Here is a 14,617-nt window from a genome sequence, read left to right on the forward strand (position 1 = left end):
TTTTTTTTTTAATAAACTTGTATATAATATATAAATAAATAAATAAATTTGAAATAATATTTTTTTATTATCTATAAAATACTACAATTGATTTTTTAGATAAAAGAAATTTTTTTAATTGAAGCATTTAATTGAGAACAAAAATGTTTTTGTTAGAACAAAAAACTTCTCATGAGAAGCAAAAATTGAAGAATACTATTTTAAAAGACTATTCTAGTTAAACACAAAACTAAACGACATTCATATATATAATTTTTTTTTACATAGTACCGGGAAACATGCTCAAAAAAACAGAACATTCATAAACAATTTTTAAAAATGTTAATCATGTTTCAGATAATGAAAATCGGTATTTACAAAATCAAAACCAGCAAATTCTTCTTGGTTTATTGATTTTAAGATTCCAACATCTGTTGGTGTCAGTACAGGTTCCTCTTTAGTAAAATCTGCATCAAAATTATTTACATCACGTTTTGATTTCTAAAAAAAAAAATTGTTAGAAATAAAAAAAAAATTATTAAAAAAAAAACATACAATCTTTGGTTTAAATGGTGGTTTGACTTTTCTTGCTTCTAATGCTTCCCAATCAATCTCTCTGAAGAAGGGATGAGCTTTTATTGCATCTTCACCTCCTTGTGATTGTACACAACCTAGTCTTTTTAGAGGATTCTTTGTCATAAATGATTTTAATATACTAACAGCTTCTTTACTCAACCATACAGGATATAAAACATCATCATGTAAAATTGCTTCAAATAAATCATCTTCATTATCAGCTTCAAATGGTGGTTGACCAGCCATCATTTCATACATTAAAACTCCTAATGCCCACCAATCTACAGAAACTCCATATTCCATTTCTTGTAATATTTCAGGTGAAATATAATCAGGTGTTCCACAAAATGTTGATGTCAATTTATTAGCATTGATTCCTTCTTTGCACATACCAAAATCTGCTATTCTACAATGACCCTCAGCATCTAAAAGTATATTATCTAATTTTAAATCTCGATATATAACTTCATGTTTATGAAGAAATTGTAGTGCGCACGTCACTTCTGCAGCATAAAATCTAGCTCTAGCTTCATCAAATTTCCGAGCTCTTTGAATTTGAAACATTAAATCACCACCATTGACATATTCCATGACAAAAAATAATTTGTCTGGTGTTTGAAAACAACTATGAAGTGCTGTTAAAAATGGATGCCTTGCAGCTAATGCTAATATACGTTTCTCACACATAGTACATTCTACATCATCATCCTGAAGAATAACATCTTTTTTAAGAATTTTAACAGCATAAACTTCATCTGTTCCTTTTAATTCTGCTAACATAACTTTTCCAAATGATCCTTTACCAAGAACTTTTATGAAATTAAAATCTCCAACTGAAACTTGATTTGGGAGACGTATTTGTGCTGACATATTACCAGAAATACATGAAACACATTTAACATTTGATAAAAATGTTTTATTTGTTGATGGTATTAAAGGATCTTTGATGTCATCTGTTGAAACATTGTATGCTACTGAATATGAATCACCATCACTTGATGTTGATTGTTGAAAATTAGGTTTTTTCTTAACTTTAATGCTCATTTTATCACCAGTTAAACCTAACTGAGCAAGTTCACTAGCCATTTGTTTAGCATTTATACCACAACAATTGGCAACATTTTTTTGACATCTTTTATGAACATTAAGTTTACATGTTAAACATTGAAGTCCTTGATTTATCAACCCATAAAGCATACTTCCGCAGTGATCACAAAATGTTGGCCGTTTATAACTATGTACAGCAAATCTATGTGGAATATTTATATTAAATCTACCCAATCCTTGTTCTTGAATATCTGATGCTATCTCATCAATAGCATCACCTTTATTTCCAGGGCATTTCCATACAACATCTAAATGACATCTTTTATGAACAACAACTGTACAAATTTGGCATTGATAACCTTGTTTTCCAATTCCCCAAATAAAATCTTTACAATGGGCACAAAATGTTGGTTGGCGAAGGAATAGTGCCATAAATTTGTGTCCTGTTACTTCATGAATTTTACGACGCATAGCTCCACGTCGTTGTCTATCATTGAAAGCATCTGTCCTTTCACGGAATACTCTTTGTTTACCCGGATCATTACTTCCTTCTGAAATATTATTATATTTAATATATATATATATTATATATAAAGTTTTAATATACATATTTATATATATATGTATATATATATATACTTGTAAAGATTTTGATAACAAATAATCTTAAAGTGAATCATCATTTTATTATAATGATAAATTTTATCTCTATAAATATTTTTATTTAAAGTTAAAGTTTTTTTTATCACTTCTAATGTTAGTTATTATTATAAAGCATGATATAAATGATTCTATATATAAATATATGTACATATTTAATATATATATATATATATATACATGTTAAGAGTAAAATTATAATTATATCTCTCGTAGAGTTACATTGATAATCTTTACCAAAATAAAAGAGTTACCTAGGATACTAATTATTTCACTCAATATTTTACCCTTCTTTGACCTAATAATTTATATAAAATATCTATTAATTAATATTTCCTATCTATTAATTAAAATTATTATTATTATATTATTATAATTAATTAATTATTATTTATTTATTATAAATATTTTATCCTACTTGTATAAAACTTATTTTAAAAAAAAAAATAGAAAAAAAATTTTTTTTTTATTAGGTGAATTTAAAAATTCTAAAAATGTTTATTATATATTATGGAAAATTTATCCTTCTATTTATTATATTCATTTCATTTATTTTATGGTTACGAATGTATTATATTATCAATACTGATGACAAAATAATATTTTATAATATGGAACAACAATTCAATAATTTTATTTCTAATCATGTAAGTTTTATAGACTATTAAAAAAATTGTAAATATTATATTATTAGACAAAAAGTTGTATCATTCCTAAGTTAGATCCATGGGATTCTAGTATAAAAAAATATATTTATAATATAAAAAATTTTAAATGTAAAAATATACAAGGTGAATTAACATATTTATATGATGGAAAATTAATGATAAATAAAAGTGAATTAGATAATTTTGGATTAGATATGAATAAATTAGCATTTCAATATAGATGTTTTTCACGTGGTAATGATGATTTTACCTTATCTTTTAATGAATGGAAAGATTTTAAAAATAAAACTAAAATAAATTGTGAATTTATGGAGGTAAGAGGATTAAAGTCATACTTTAAATTAAATATATACTCAAATCATCATTATCAAATAATTAATAATCAAAAAAAGAAAATAATTAATTCAAAAAAACCAAGTGTTTTTATCATTGTACTTGATTCATTGTCTCATTCAAATTTTATTCGTAAATTACCAAAAACTTTATCAGTATTAAAAAATGATTATCAAAGTATTATTTTTAATGGAATGACTAAAGTTGGTGATAATTCATTTCCAAATGCAGTAGCATTTTTAACAGGTAAAAGAACAATGACATCTGGTTATGAGGATGAAATAAAAATAGATATAAAAAAAGAATTTTTTGATTCTGTACCATTAATATGGAATGATTTTGGTAAAAAAAATTATACAACATTGTATGCCGAAGATTATACTGATTATAATTTATTTACCTATCTTGCTAATGGTTTTAAAAATCAACCTACAACATATTATTTAAGACCATATTGGTTATCTATATATAAATCATGGCTTATTCATAAAAGTAGTTATTTATGTTATGGTAATAATAAAATGCATAACATTCAACTTGGGTATTTAGAAAAATTTATTCAATTTTATTCTAATTTAACTCCATTATTTTCATTGACATGGTTTACAGAGATAAGTCATGATTATATTAATCAAATAGAAATAGCTGATGAAGATTTTGAGGGATTTCTTAAAAGAAATATAAAAAATTTAGAAAATAGTTTTCTTTTTATACTTGGTGATCATGGACATAGATTTGATGAGATAAGAAAAACACCTATTGGTAGAATGGAGGAACGTTTACCATTCTTTAGTTTATCAATACCAAAAAAATTAAGAGAAAAAAGAAAAGATATATTAAATATAGTTAAAAAAAATTCTAATATTCTTACATCATTTTGGGATTTTTATGTAACATTAAAAGATATATTAAATATGGGTAATATCAATTCATTTGAACATAATCATAATTCAATAAAAGGCCTTTATAATATACGGGGTGAGAGTTTGTTAAGAAAAATTAATGAAAATAGAAATTGTATGGATGCTGGTATACCTGATGAATTTTGTCCCTGTCAAAAGGAGATTCCATTATCAATAGATGATGAGAGAAATAAAATTTTACCAAATATTTTTATTAATTATTTAAATAATTTTTTATATAATAGTACAAATTTATGTGAAAAATTAAAAATTAAAGAAGTTAATGGTATTGAAATGATTTTACCATCAACAGAGATGGATGAATCATTTCTTTCAAAATTATTTTATTCATTTAAAAATAATAATAAAATAACAACAATAAAAAGAGTATATCGTGTCACAATACAAACATCTCCTGGTGATGGAATATTTGAAGGAATACTTCTACCTAACTCATCATCATCATATAAAATTTATGGAAATATTAATAGAATTAATAAATATGGAAATAGTTCTTATTGTGTTAATAATCAAATTTTAAAAAAAATTTGTTTTTGTAAAAATTTAAAATAAAACTAACCTTCAAGAACAAGATCTCCTTTAATTTCTATAACTACATGCAATCGACCATGTGGTTCCAAGTCAATCCAAACATCTTGTGGAGTTGATATGTTGAGATCACTAAAGTACAATCTACAATTAGCTACAAAATCATCTGGTGGTAGAGCGCAATCATGAAATACTGAAAACCCCATAATCTTGCCTTCATGAACCTCATACTAAATAAATAAATATAAATATATATATAATAATTTAAAAAAAAAAAAAAAGTTATAAAATATAATAAAATTACCTGAAATTCTTCATTCCATATAGGGTGATTAGTTTTTGGTTTTGTAGAAGATTGACCAATATGATATTCATCATCACAATCAATATTTACATATGAATCTAATAGAATATTTTCAGCTCCATTATTATTATTGAATCTTTTACTCCATTCCGTAGGTCTTATATCAACAGCCTCAATAAGACGAATTTTTAAGTGTCCATTGAATAATTGTGACATTTTTAATATCTTTTTTTTATAAGTTCATAGTAAAAAGATATTTTTTTTTTATTTTCGTTGTTAAAACTTTTTTTAAAATAAGTGAGATGGAGAATAATTGAATATAATATATACGAAATAGAAACTTTAGATATGTATATCAATTACTAAAAATTATTTTTTAAAAAAATAGCCAATTAATATTATATATCTATAAAAGAAAAATATTATAACACTTAAGTTTTAATATTAAAAATAGTATTAAAATATGAAAAATTTTATATACTTAAAATTTGTATATAAAAATAATAAAGAATTTATTTTATTTTAGTTTTGAAATATATATATATATACATACATTTTTTTTTAACGATAAAATAAAAATTTCAATAAAATATGTAATTATTTCTAACAACATATATTAATAATTTATAAAAAAAAAAATGATTTTTATACTATATTGTTTTCTTAAATTATAAATTCTATAAAATTAACAGTAATATATTAAAATAAAAGGTAAAACGGAATAAATAAATAAATAAATATAAATCCTTTCCAGATAAAATATCTATTTTATTTACTTTATCTTTTATTCTTCTATCTTTAAAATCCTAATAATCTTTTTTATGAAAAGATAAGGATAATAAAATGTATTAAAACTTTATCATTCCTACAAAATAAAAAATTCTTATTAAATAAAAATAAAGAGGAATAATATGTAACATCTCAAAAGACAATATTTAATAAAATAAATTGTAAAGAGATTGTTAATTTATATTAATATTAATAAAGATTGAAAATTTGTCATAATTATTAAAGGAAAAAGGCAACCCCCACCCATATTATTCTTATTTTGTTTATAAATTTAATTAAGCTAATTGATAAAAATAAGAAAACACAAAAATGACTGTTTTAAAAATAATTTCTTTTCAAATATTATCTCTGTAAGATTTAATATAAATTATATATTTTAAAAAAAAAATGTTGTTTAAGTAAATATAGTTGTTTTTTTTTCTTATTTTTTTTTTTTCTTATTTTATTTAAGAAAGAACATTAATAGGTCAATAATTTATGTAATATAATAAATAAAAAATTTAAAAAAATTTTTAATATTATAGTTAATAATTAATTTTTTAAAATAAATAAAATTTTATTTATAAAAATTTTTTTAATGTATCATTTTTAAGGTATAATTATATTAAATAACCATATATCTTATTACATAAAATAAAAAAAATATTAAATTACCCTCAAAAAACGATGACTAAAAGTTGATATGTAGAGAGATTATTGATATTAATGCCTCAAGAAAATAGGATTATGTTAAATAATATGATCAGAGACGTTATTAGAAGAACTGTTAAAAAGCTGCAATGAAATGATATATATTTATATATATAAATATATATATAATGAAGAAAAGGAGACAAGAATATTTCACATTAAATGTATATATATATATATATATATTATAACGGCATAAATGTGTATATATTTAATATTTTATCAACAGAAGTTGAACAATTTGACAATTGTGAGGGTGGTATAGTATAAGAAATAGCATAAAAGTATATAATGTTAACATTAACTATTTCCATAGAAAATATTTTATATTTATCAGAAGAAATATACATATATATATAGATGAACGGCATATACATAATACTATACTTAAGGGGAATTGATAAGATGAATGAAAAAAGCATACAAATTTATATATTACTTTATTCTCTCCCTCTATAGATTATATAATATAATATTTTAAATAAAAAAAAAAAAAAAAACCATTAAAATTAAATTAAAACATATGTGAAATTACTTCAAAAAAGAAAGTGACATCTGGTTAAAATGATTATATAAAAAATTTTTTTGATCATTTATAATATATAAATGTTTTCAAAACTTTATTAACTTTTTCATGATGTTTAATAAAAAGAAGGCTTATAGTATTAGTTTATATGTGATGATTTTAATTTAACGTGCCACAGATCAAATAATGCTCTTTGTTAAGCCTCTTTTGTTATTCCTTCAAAATTAGGAATGATAAATGTATAAGTTTTTTTTTTACTTCTTATTATATAATTTATGATAAGAAAAGATGTAACATTGTAATATTAATAGAAATATGAAATAAATATTTTTGTTAATGAGTAAAGTTTAATAAAATAAAATACCAACAATTTTAGACATGATAAAGACTATTATATACAAAGTTTGTCAACATTTTAATAAATATATCATTCTAATGAGATGATTGTTAGAAAATACTTTTATTTCTTGTCGAATATTGACAAGTTTAATAATAAGAATATATAAAATATAATATGAGAAATGCGTATATATATATATATATATATATATATATTCAACTCTTTTTTTCTCCTCTATTGCATGAGGGGCCTTGAAACTTGAGTAAATATAAGCTAAATATGCATATATATATATATATAACTTTTCTTCTATAATCAATTCATTCTTTTTAAATTTTTGAAGAATCTCTTGTTTTATAAGAAAAATATAAATATTATAAAAACAAGATATCCACATGTCATGGAAAAAAAATATGGTAAAAAAAAAAAATAAAATTACTAGTCATATTTTGGACTTATTTTTAGAAAATAAATTCACTAAATAAATAGAATAAAAAAATATAATTAATACTAATTTAAATATTCATAATTTTGTTTTTACTTAATGGTATGCTTTTTTTTTTACAAATAATTTTAGTAAAATCATATATTTTAAAAATAATAGTTATACATATAATGTAAATTAAAAATAAAATTATTTAATAATCATTAAATTAAATCTATTTTTAAATATTTTATAAAAATAATATAAAAAAAAAAGTTTAAAAATAAATGGATTATTGATGTTTTGAGTGGAATGAGAGACATGAAGCAAACCATATAGGGAAAAATAAATAGATATTGGTGTTGCGCAAATGCCAATAATATAAAAAGGAGAGATATAAACTGAAGAATGAAGTTCAGATAACATATAACAAGTTAACAGACCAAATTTGTAATCTTTTCTTTTCAACAATATATGCCAATAATATTGACACGTGATAAATAAAAAATCTTCTCAAATTTTTTTATGTTTTCCAATGTCTTATGAGGATTCTAATTAATTTTTTAAAGATTTAAAAAGGAATAAGAGTATAAATATATTTTTAATTTAACATTATTTTCAGATTAATTGATATACTAATACTCGTTAAATATATAATAAAATAAAATAATATATTACATGTATCGTTAATTATATAATATAGAGTTTTTTATTATAATTATAAGATACATGTCATTTTGATACTTATATGACACTACTCATATATATATATATATATATATATAACAAAATATAATGTAAAGAGAAAAATATACAACAAATTATATAAAAATATCTTTAAAATGTAGTGGAAAATATAAATCCTTATATATGATAATTTTTTAAATGTTAAATAATTATTAAATATAAATATATTTATTTACTGTGTGAAATAATAAAATAATAACAATTGTTTGGTTAACTAAATATTTAAATTAATAAAAAAAATAATTTTTTGAAGGTCTTTCTAAATGTTATTTTCATAATTTCAAAAACTTATTTAATTATTCTTTTTTCCTCAATAATTTTTTTTTTATTTTATTAAAATTTTAAATTTAAAAAAGAAAAAAAAAATTAAAGAAACAATACATATATTATGTGTTAAATTTTTACAACAAGTTTAGTTAACTAATTTGTCCTTTAAAATGATTTATAATATAATAAAATAATTATATAATTTATAATATTTGAGAAAAAAGAAAAAAGATGATTCATGAAAAAGATTGATATCAATAAATAAAAGTTATAAAAATAGTTAGTTATATATATATAACATACAGAAATTATTATAGTATCAATGACATATGATGTATCTTGATTATATAAAAAGAAGTGTTCAATAAAAATATAACTATCTTTTATAATTACATTTTATATAAAACCTATATAACATTTATCTAATTAATTTTTTTTTAATATATCTAAATATGGCTAATACAAAGAATGCTATACAATATTTACTTTCAAGTAATGATAATGAACCAAAAAAAATTAGTAATTTTATAAACAATCAATTTATTGAAACAAATTACTATATTGATTCAATTAATCCTGCAACAGGAAAAGTTTGGCTTAAAGTTCCAAATTCAACTTCTAATGATATTAACAATGCTGCTAATATTGGTGAAGAAGCATTTAAAATTTGGAAAAAAATACCAATACAAAAAAGATGTGAACTTCTTATAAATGTTTCAAATATTATTGAGGATAATTTTGAGGAATTTGCTATAATTGAATCACGAGACCAGGGAAAGCCTATCTCTCTTGCAAAAGCAATAGATATTCCCAGAGCAATTTATAATTTTAGATTTTTTGCATCATCAATTATTGGTAAAACAACAACATCAACAAATAATATGTTACCTGTAAGAAGTATTAATTATGTTAAAAATGATTCAATTGGGATAGCTGGATTAATATCTCCATGGAATCTTCCATTATATCTTCTTACATTTAAACTAGCACCAGCATTAATATGTGGAAATTGTGTTATATGTAAACCAAGTGAAATAACATCTGCCACAGCATGGCTTCTATGTCATACTTTTATTGATGCTGGATTTCCTAGTGGTGTTGTTAATATGATATTTGGTGATGGTGTTAATGCTGGAGAAGCATTAATAAGACATCCAAAAATTCCTATAATATCATTTACTGGAAGTACCAAAATTGGAAAACATATTAATGAAGTAGTTGCACCAATGTTAAAAAAAATTTCATTAGAAATGGGTGGTAAAAATAGTTGTATTGTTTTTCCATCTGTAGATATGGATGAAGTTATTCCTCAAATTGCTAAATCATGTTTTATTAATCAGGGTGAAATTTGCCTATGTACTGAAAGATTATTTATTCATCAAGATATTTATGATGAATTTATTGAAAAATTTGTTAATGAAACTAATAAAGTAAATTTTTTATTTAATATATTTTTTTTAATAACTTTAATCTTTTAATTATTAGATGACTGTTGGAGACCCAACTGAGAATTATACACTTGGAGCGATAGTATCTAAAATGCACTTTGATAAAGTAACCATATAAAATTTTTAATTAATTAAACTATTCTTTAGGTTATGTCCTATATTAATGATGCTAAAAATGATTCCTCTCTTCATGTATTATGTGGGGGCCAATATAAATATGAAAAAGGACATAAATGTGAAAATGTATGTTTACAGAAGTATATTTTATTAAAATAATTTTTTTTTTTTGTATAGGGTTATTTTATCAAGCCAACAATAATAGCTGGTGCTAAAGATGATTCAAAATATATGAAAGAAGAAATATTTGGACCTGTTGTTTGTGTAACAAAATTTTCTACTATAGAGGTTATTTTTTTTTTGTTTTTAATTTTTCTCTTAACTTTAAAATTTAACATTATTTATAGGAAGTTATTGAAAGAGCAAATAATACACCATATGGTTTGTCAGCTTCTGTTTGGTCTAAAAATTCTAATGAATTACAAATTGTTGGGGATGAATTACGTGTAGGAACATGTTGGCTTAATTGTTGGTTAGTTAGAGACTTAAATATGCCTTTTGGTGGAACAAAAGAAAGTGGTATTGGAAGAGAAGGTGCTGAAGATTCTATTCATTTTTATACAGAACAAAAAACAATATGTTTAAAATTTTAACCTTCTTTTATATTATATATATATTATATTTAAAATTTCAATGATAAATAATATACATTTAAATATATAAACTATATGTCCTTGTAAAAACTTTCTATATATATATATATATTTAGTTAAAAAGAAACAATTCCCAATTTATTGAGATGTCGAAATTTGTATTATATTTTTAATCTTCTTCAAATTTTTAAATACTTTTTCTCACTTTTGATAATAATGATTTGAAAAAAAAAGTAATAAAATGTAATGATTTTTTTTCATTATCATAAAAATTTCTAATTTATAAATCTTCTTTTTAACAATTTTAATTTCTGTAATATGTTGTATACACATTTTTTTTTCACGTATAGTATATCTTTTTTTTATATTCAATGCACTTTGATTCTTTATGAAACTAATTAAGAAAACATTGCATTATTTCAAGGTGACATTTAACTATCACATTACAAAACGATAAAATAAAGAAAATGTTATGATTATAATATATATTATAACTCCATCTTGAGTATAATAAGTATTTACTTTATATTCTCATTTTAAAAACTCTTATAATACCTTGATTTTATTTTAATTTTACACTTATATTTTACTATAAAATTTTTTTTTATCATCTTTTCTTTACATTGAGGTAATCTTTAATAAGTTTATATTTTGATGTACATAACTATGTATTAAAAGAAGATAAGTGTAACTAGAATGAAAAATAATATATTTAATCTCTTTGTAAGCCTCAAACAATCGTTATTTATATATTTATAATTTTATTAATCAACTTTATTTTTAAATATATATATGTATAATATGTGTATATCTTTATTTAACAATAATACATATGTTATTATAATTATTTATTATAATTTAAAGATTTATAATAGTATTTATTAGGTTAATATATTTACTTATATATATATTTATACATTTTTATTAATTATTTTATATTAAAAAGTGGTACTTTAAAACAATATAAAAATTTTTCTTGACTTTATTTATTTTATAATATAATAAAAATTTCCTTAATAATGTAACAAAATTTTTATTGATAAATGTATACAATCATCATGAATATATAGAAATAACTTAAATAACCTATCTTAATATTTATTGTATAAATATATATATATATGTACATGTGAGGTGGTATATTATTTATTTTAAGACTCTTATTAAAATAATATCAAAAAGTAAATATTAGGTAATACATTTTCACCTGAGTAATTTTTTTTTTTTTTTTTTTTACCATTAGTATTAGTCATACTTTAAAACTCGGAACAATTGAATTGATCATATAACAGGCATTTGACTTTAATTAATCATTATTCACTAGAAAAAAAAAAATGAAACAAAACAACTTAACTATTCTTTTATTACAATCAAAAGATTTCTTTACAATTTATCTATTGGTCTTTGACAAAAATTTTAATAAATCATAAAAAATTTTACTCTAGTGTATTTAGTTATGACAATTTTATCACAACCAAATATGTGTAGATAAATGTTTTATATATTATATATATATTGAGCTTTATCTTTTCTATATATATATATATTATATTATATTGTACAATTCATGTTGTTAGTCAACTTTTTGATAAAATTTGTATATATATATATATGTATATATAAAAGTATTAATAACATTAAACTTATTTTTAAAATAAATTATTTTCCTCTTAATAGAAATACTATAAAAATTATATCATAATAACTTTGATTATAACTATAAATTCAAAGAACTTATAAATTTTTAAATAATATTATCTATATATGTTATATTAAAATCTAAAATACTATTTACATCTTTTAAAAATAATAAATTTTCTAAATATATAAAATTATCATTTTCTTTTTAATATCTTTTATTATTTCCTTTAAATGGATTGATTGAAAAAGATGGTGGCAAATTAATTTTCCAGCTGTATAATTTAGTAGTTTCCCTCTCAATGTATTATAATATTTAAAACTAATAGATCATCTTTCTCTTTTTTTTTCCAATATATATATATATAAATTTATGTATTTTCTTCAATTAAAATAAGCTTTTTAATTATCTTTTTGAGGTAGGAAATTGATTTAAAATAAACAACTATTTAACTAACATTGCATTTATCTTATAACACATTTCTCTAGTCTTTTGTTGGAAAACTTTTTAGTATATATTTCATTGATCTGATATAAATAAACATTACTGCCATTCTTATCTATTATAATTTCATACTACCTATTTATAACTATCCATCTTAAGAATGATTTCTTTTTACAATATATCAATCTCATCATTTAAAATTATTATTTTAATATTAAATCTACTATCAATATTTTAAATGAAGTAATAATTTTATTATTACAATGTAGATAACAAGTTTTTAACTTATAAATAAATGTATTATTTATCTTTTTTATTTTTAATAATTCAATGTATATAGTGAAAATTTAGAAGTTTTAAAATATTTTCATTAACTTTTTATAATATTTTAAAATATTACATTGTTTATGAAATAAAATATAAATATATTTTATAAATATTTTTATTTATTTAAAAAAAAATATATAATATTATTATTTATATTTTAATTTAATATAAGACATTTTTCTATAAAATGTAAGATATATATTCTTTGTAATCTCTTTAACCTCATAATTGTTGTGAGACATTGGCCTCAATTTCAAGGCATACTATCATCTATATACTATATAGTTAATGACAGACTGTCCACAATAACACATTATACTTGGCCATTTTGTAGTATTTCCTTTTTATTCACTCTCACTCAATTCTTCTATTATTTTTATTTTTCCTTAAAATGGTTCCTCTTTTTCTTTTGTTCTCTGAATCCTTTTCTTCAATTTTATTTTGCACATTGGATATTACTTTATCTTTTTCCACTATTATTAGCTTATATATATTTTGGATGGCTAAATAAGTATGCAAAGTATGCTTTAATAATAAGACAACTCATGAATTTTTAAAAAATCAATTTAAATATATAAAATTTCACTTTTATTAACATAACAATATCTACTATATATGAGTATTATATATTTTTTTTGTTTAACTCTCATCTATGCTACAGTTACACATAATGCACTTATTAGTTTTTATTGAAATAAAAAAATGATCCACATAATATATATACTAAATGTGTCCTTTTTTTTTTAAAAAAAAATTGAATACCATTAATATAGTTTAAAAGCATTGATATATTATATAAATTCTTTTCCATCAATGAAGAACATATTTTTTTTTCTACAACAAAAATTTGTCTTTTGTGTACATTTAAGATTTTAAAGTTTATTTTTAAGTCTAATATTCATTCTATTATTTAGTTTAAAAAGTATACTTTTCATATTACACACCATCTTCTATAAAATAAATGCGCACCTTTATATTTTATAAAATATTTTTTATTTATAAAAATAATTATTTTTAAAAAAAATATTTTAATAATTTATATTTTTGCCTTTTAATACTGTCAAAATGTTGTATCACGTGAAATATAATGTATTATATATATATTTTTATTTATTAAAATCACTATTTACATCTTCTGGTTTATTATATATATATATTTAAGTTTTTATTTTCAATGAATATAAATATGCCTTTAATTATAAAAATATTTTTAAAAGTTAATTTTTATTTTGATATTATTATTTATTT

The 14,617-nt window shown here is 20.3% G+C and overlaps 4 protein-coding genes across 4 annotated transcripts; 2 read left to right on the forward strand and 2 right to left on the reverse strand.

The window, feature by feature from the left end:
* Positions 1-321: 321 nt before the first annotated feature.
* Positions 322-2,211, reverse strand: SRAE_2000337100 (Protein kinase C epsilon type; the record flags this gene model as incomplete). The annotated part of the gene is made up of 3 exons (XM_024654556.1): positions 322-480; positions 535-1,910; positions 1,962-2,211. 3 exons carry the CDS (start codon positions 2,209-2,211, stop codon positions 322-324), a joined length of 1,785 nt encoding a protein of 594 aa, XP_024507916.1.
* A 662-nt stretch (positions 2,212-2,873) lies between these two features.
* SRAE_2000337200 (Protein of unknown function DUF229 family and Alkaline phosphatase-like, alpha/beta/alpha domain and Alkaline-phosphatase-like, core domain-containing protein) lies at positions 2,874-4,738 on the forward strand (the record flags this gene model as incomplete). The annotated part of the gene is made up of 2 exons (XM_024654557.1): positions 2,874-2,909; positions 2,957-4,738. 2 exons carry the CDS (start codon positions 2,874-2,876, stop codon positions 4,736-4,738), a joined length of 1,818 nt encoding a protein of 605 aa, XP_024507917.1.
* Positions 4,739-4,740: 2 nt separating this feature from the next.
* Positions 4,741-5,234, reverse strand: SRAE_2000337300 (Protein kinase C; the record flags this gene model as incomplete). Its single annotated transcript, XM_024654558.1, has 2 exons — positions 4,741-4,944; positions 5,019-5,234. The coding sequence occupies 2 exons, from the start codon at positions 5,232-5,234 to the stop codon at positions 4,741-4,743; spliced, it is 420 nt and encodes a 139-aa protein (XP_024507918.1).
* A 4,019-nt stretch (positions 5,235-9,253) lies between these two features.
* Positions 9,254-10,959, forward strand: SRAE_2000337400 (Aldehyde dehydrogenase family 8 member A1; the record flags this gene model as incomplete). Its single annotated transcript, XM_024654559.1, has 5 exons — positions 9,254-10,231; positions 10,287-10,355; positions 10,397-10,492; positions 10,544-10,654; positions 10,714-10,959. 5 exons carry the CDS (start codon positions 9,254-9,256, stop codon positions 10,957-10,959), a joined length of 1,500 nt encoding a protein of 499 aa, XP_024507919.1.
* Between the last annotated feature and the right edge of the window lie 3,658 nt (positions 10,960-14,617).

This window comes from Strongyloides ratti, assembly GCF_001040885.1.
Source record: "Strongyloides ratti genome assembly S_ratti_ED321, chromosome : 2".
NCBI classification, from domain to species: Eukaryota; Metazoa; Nematoda; class Chromadorea; order Rhabditida; family Strongyloididae; genus Strongyloides; species Strongyloides ratti.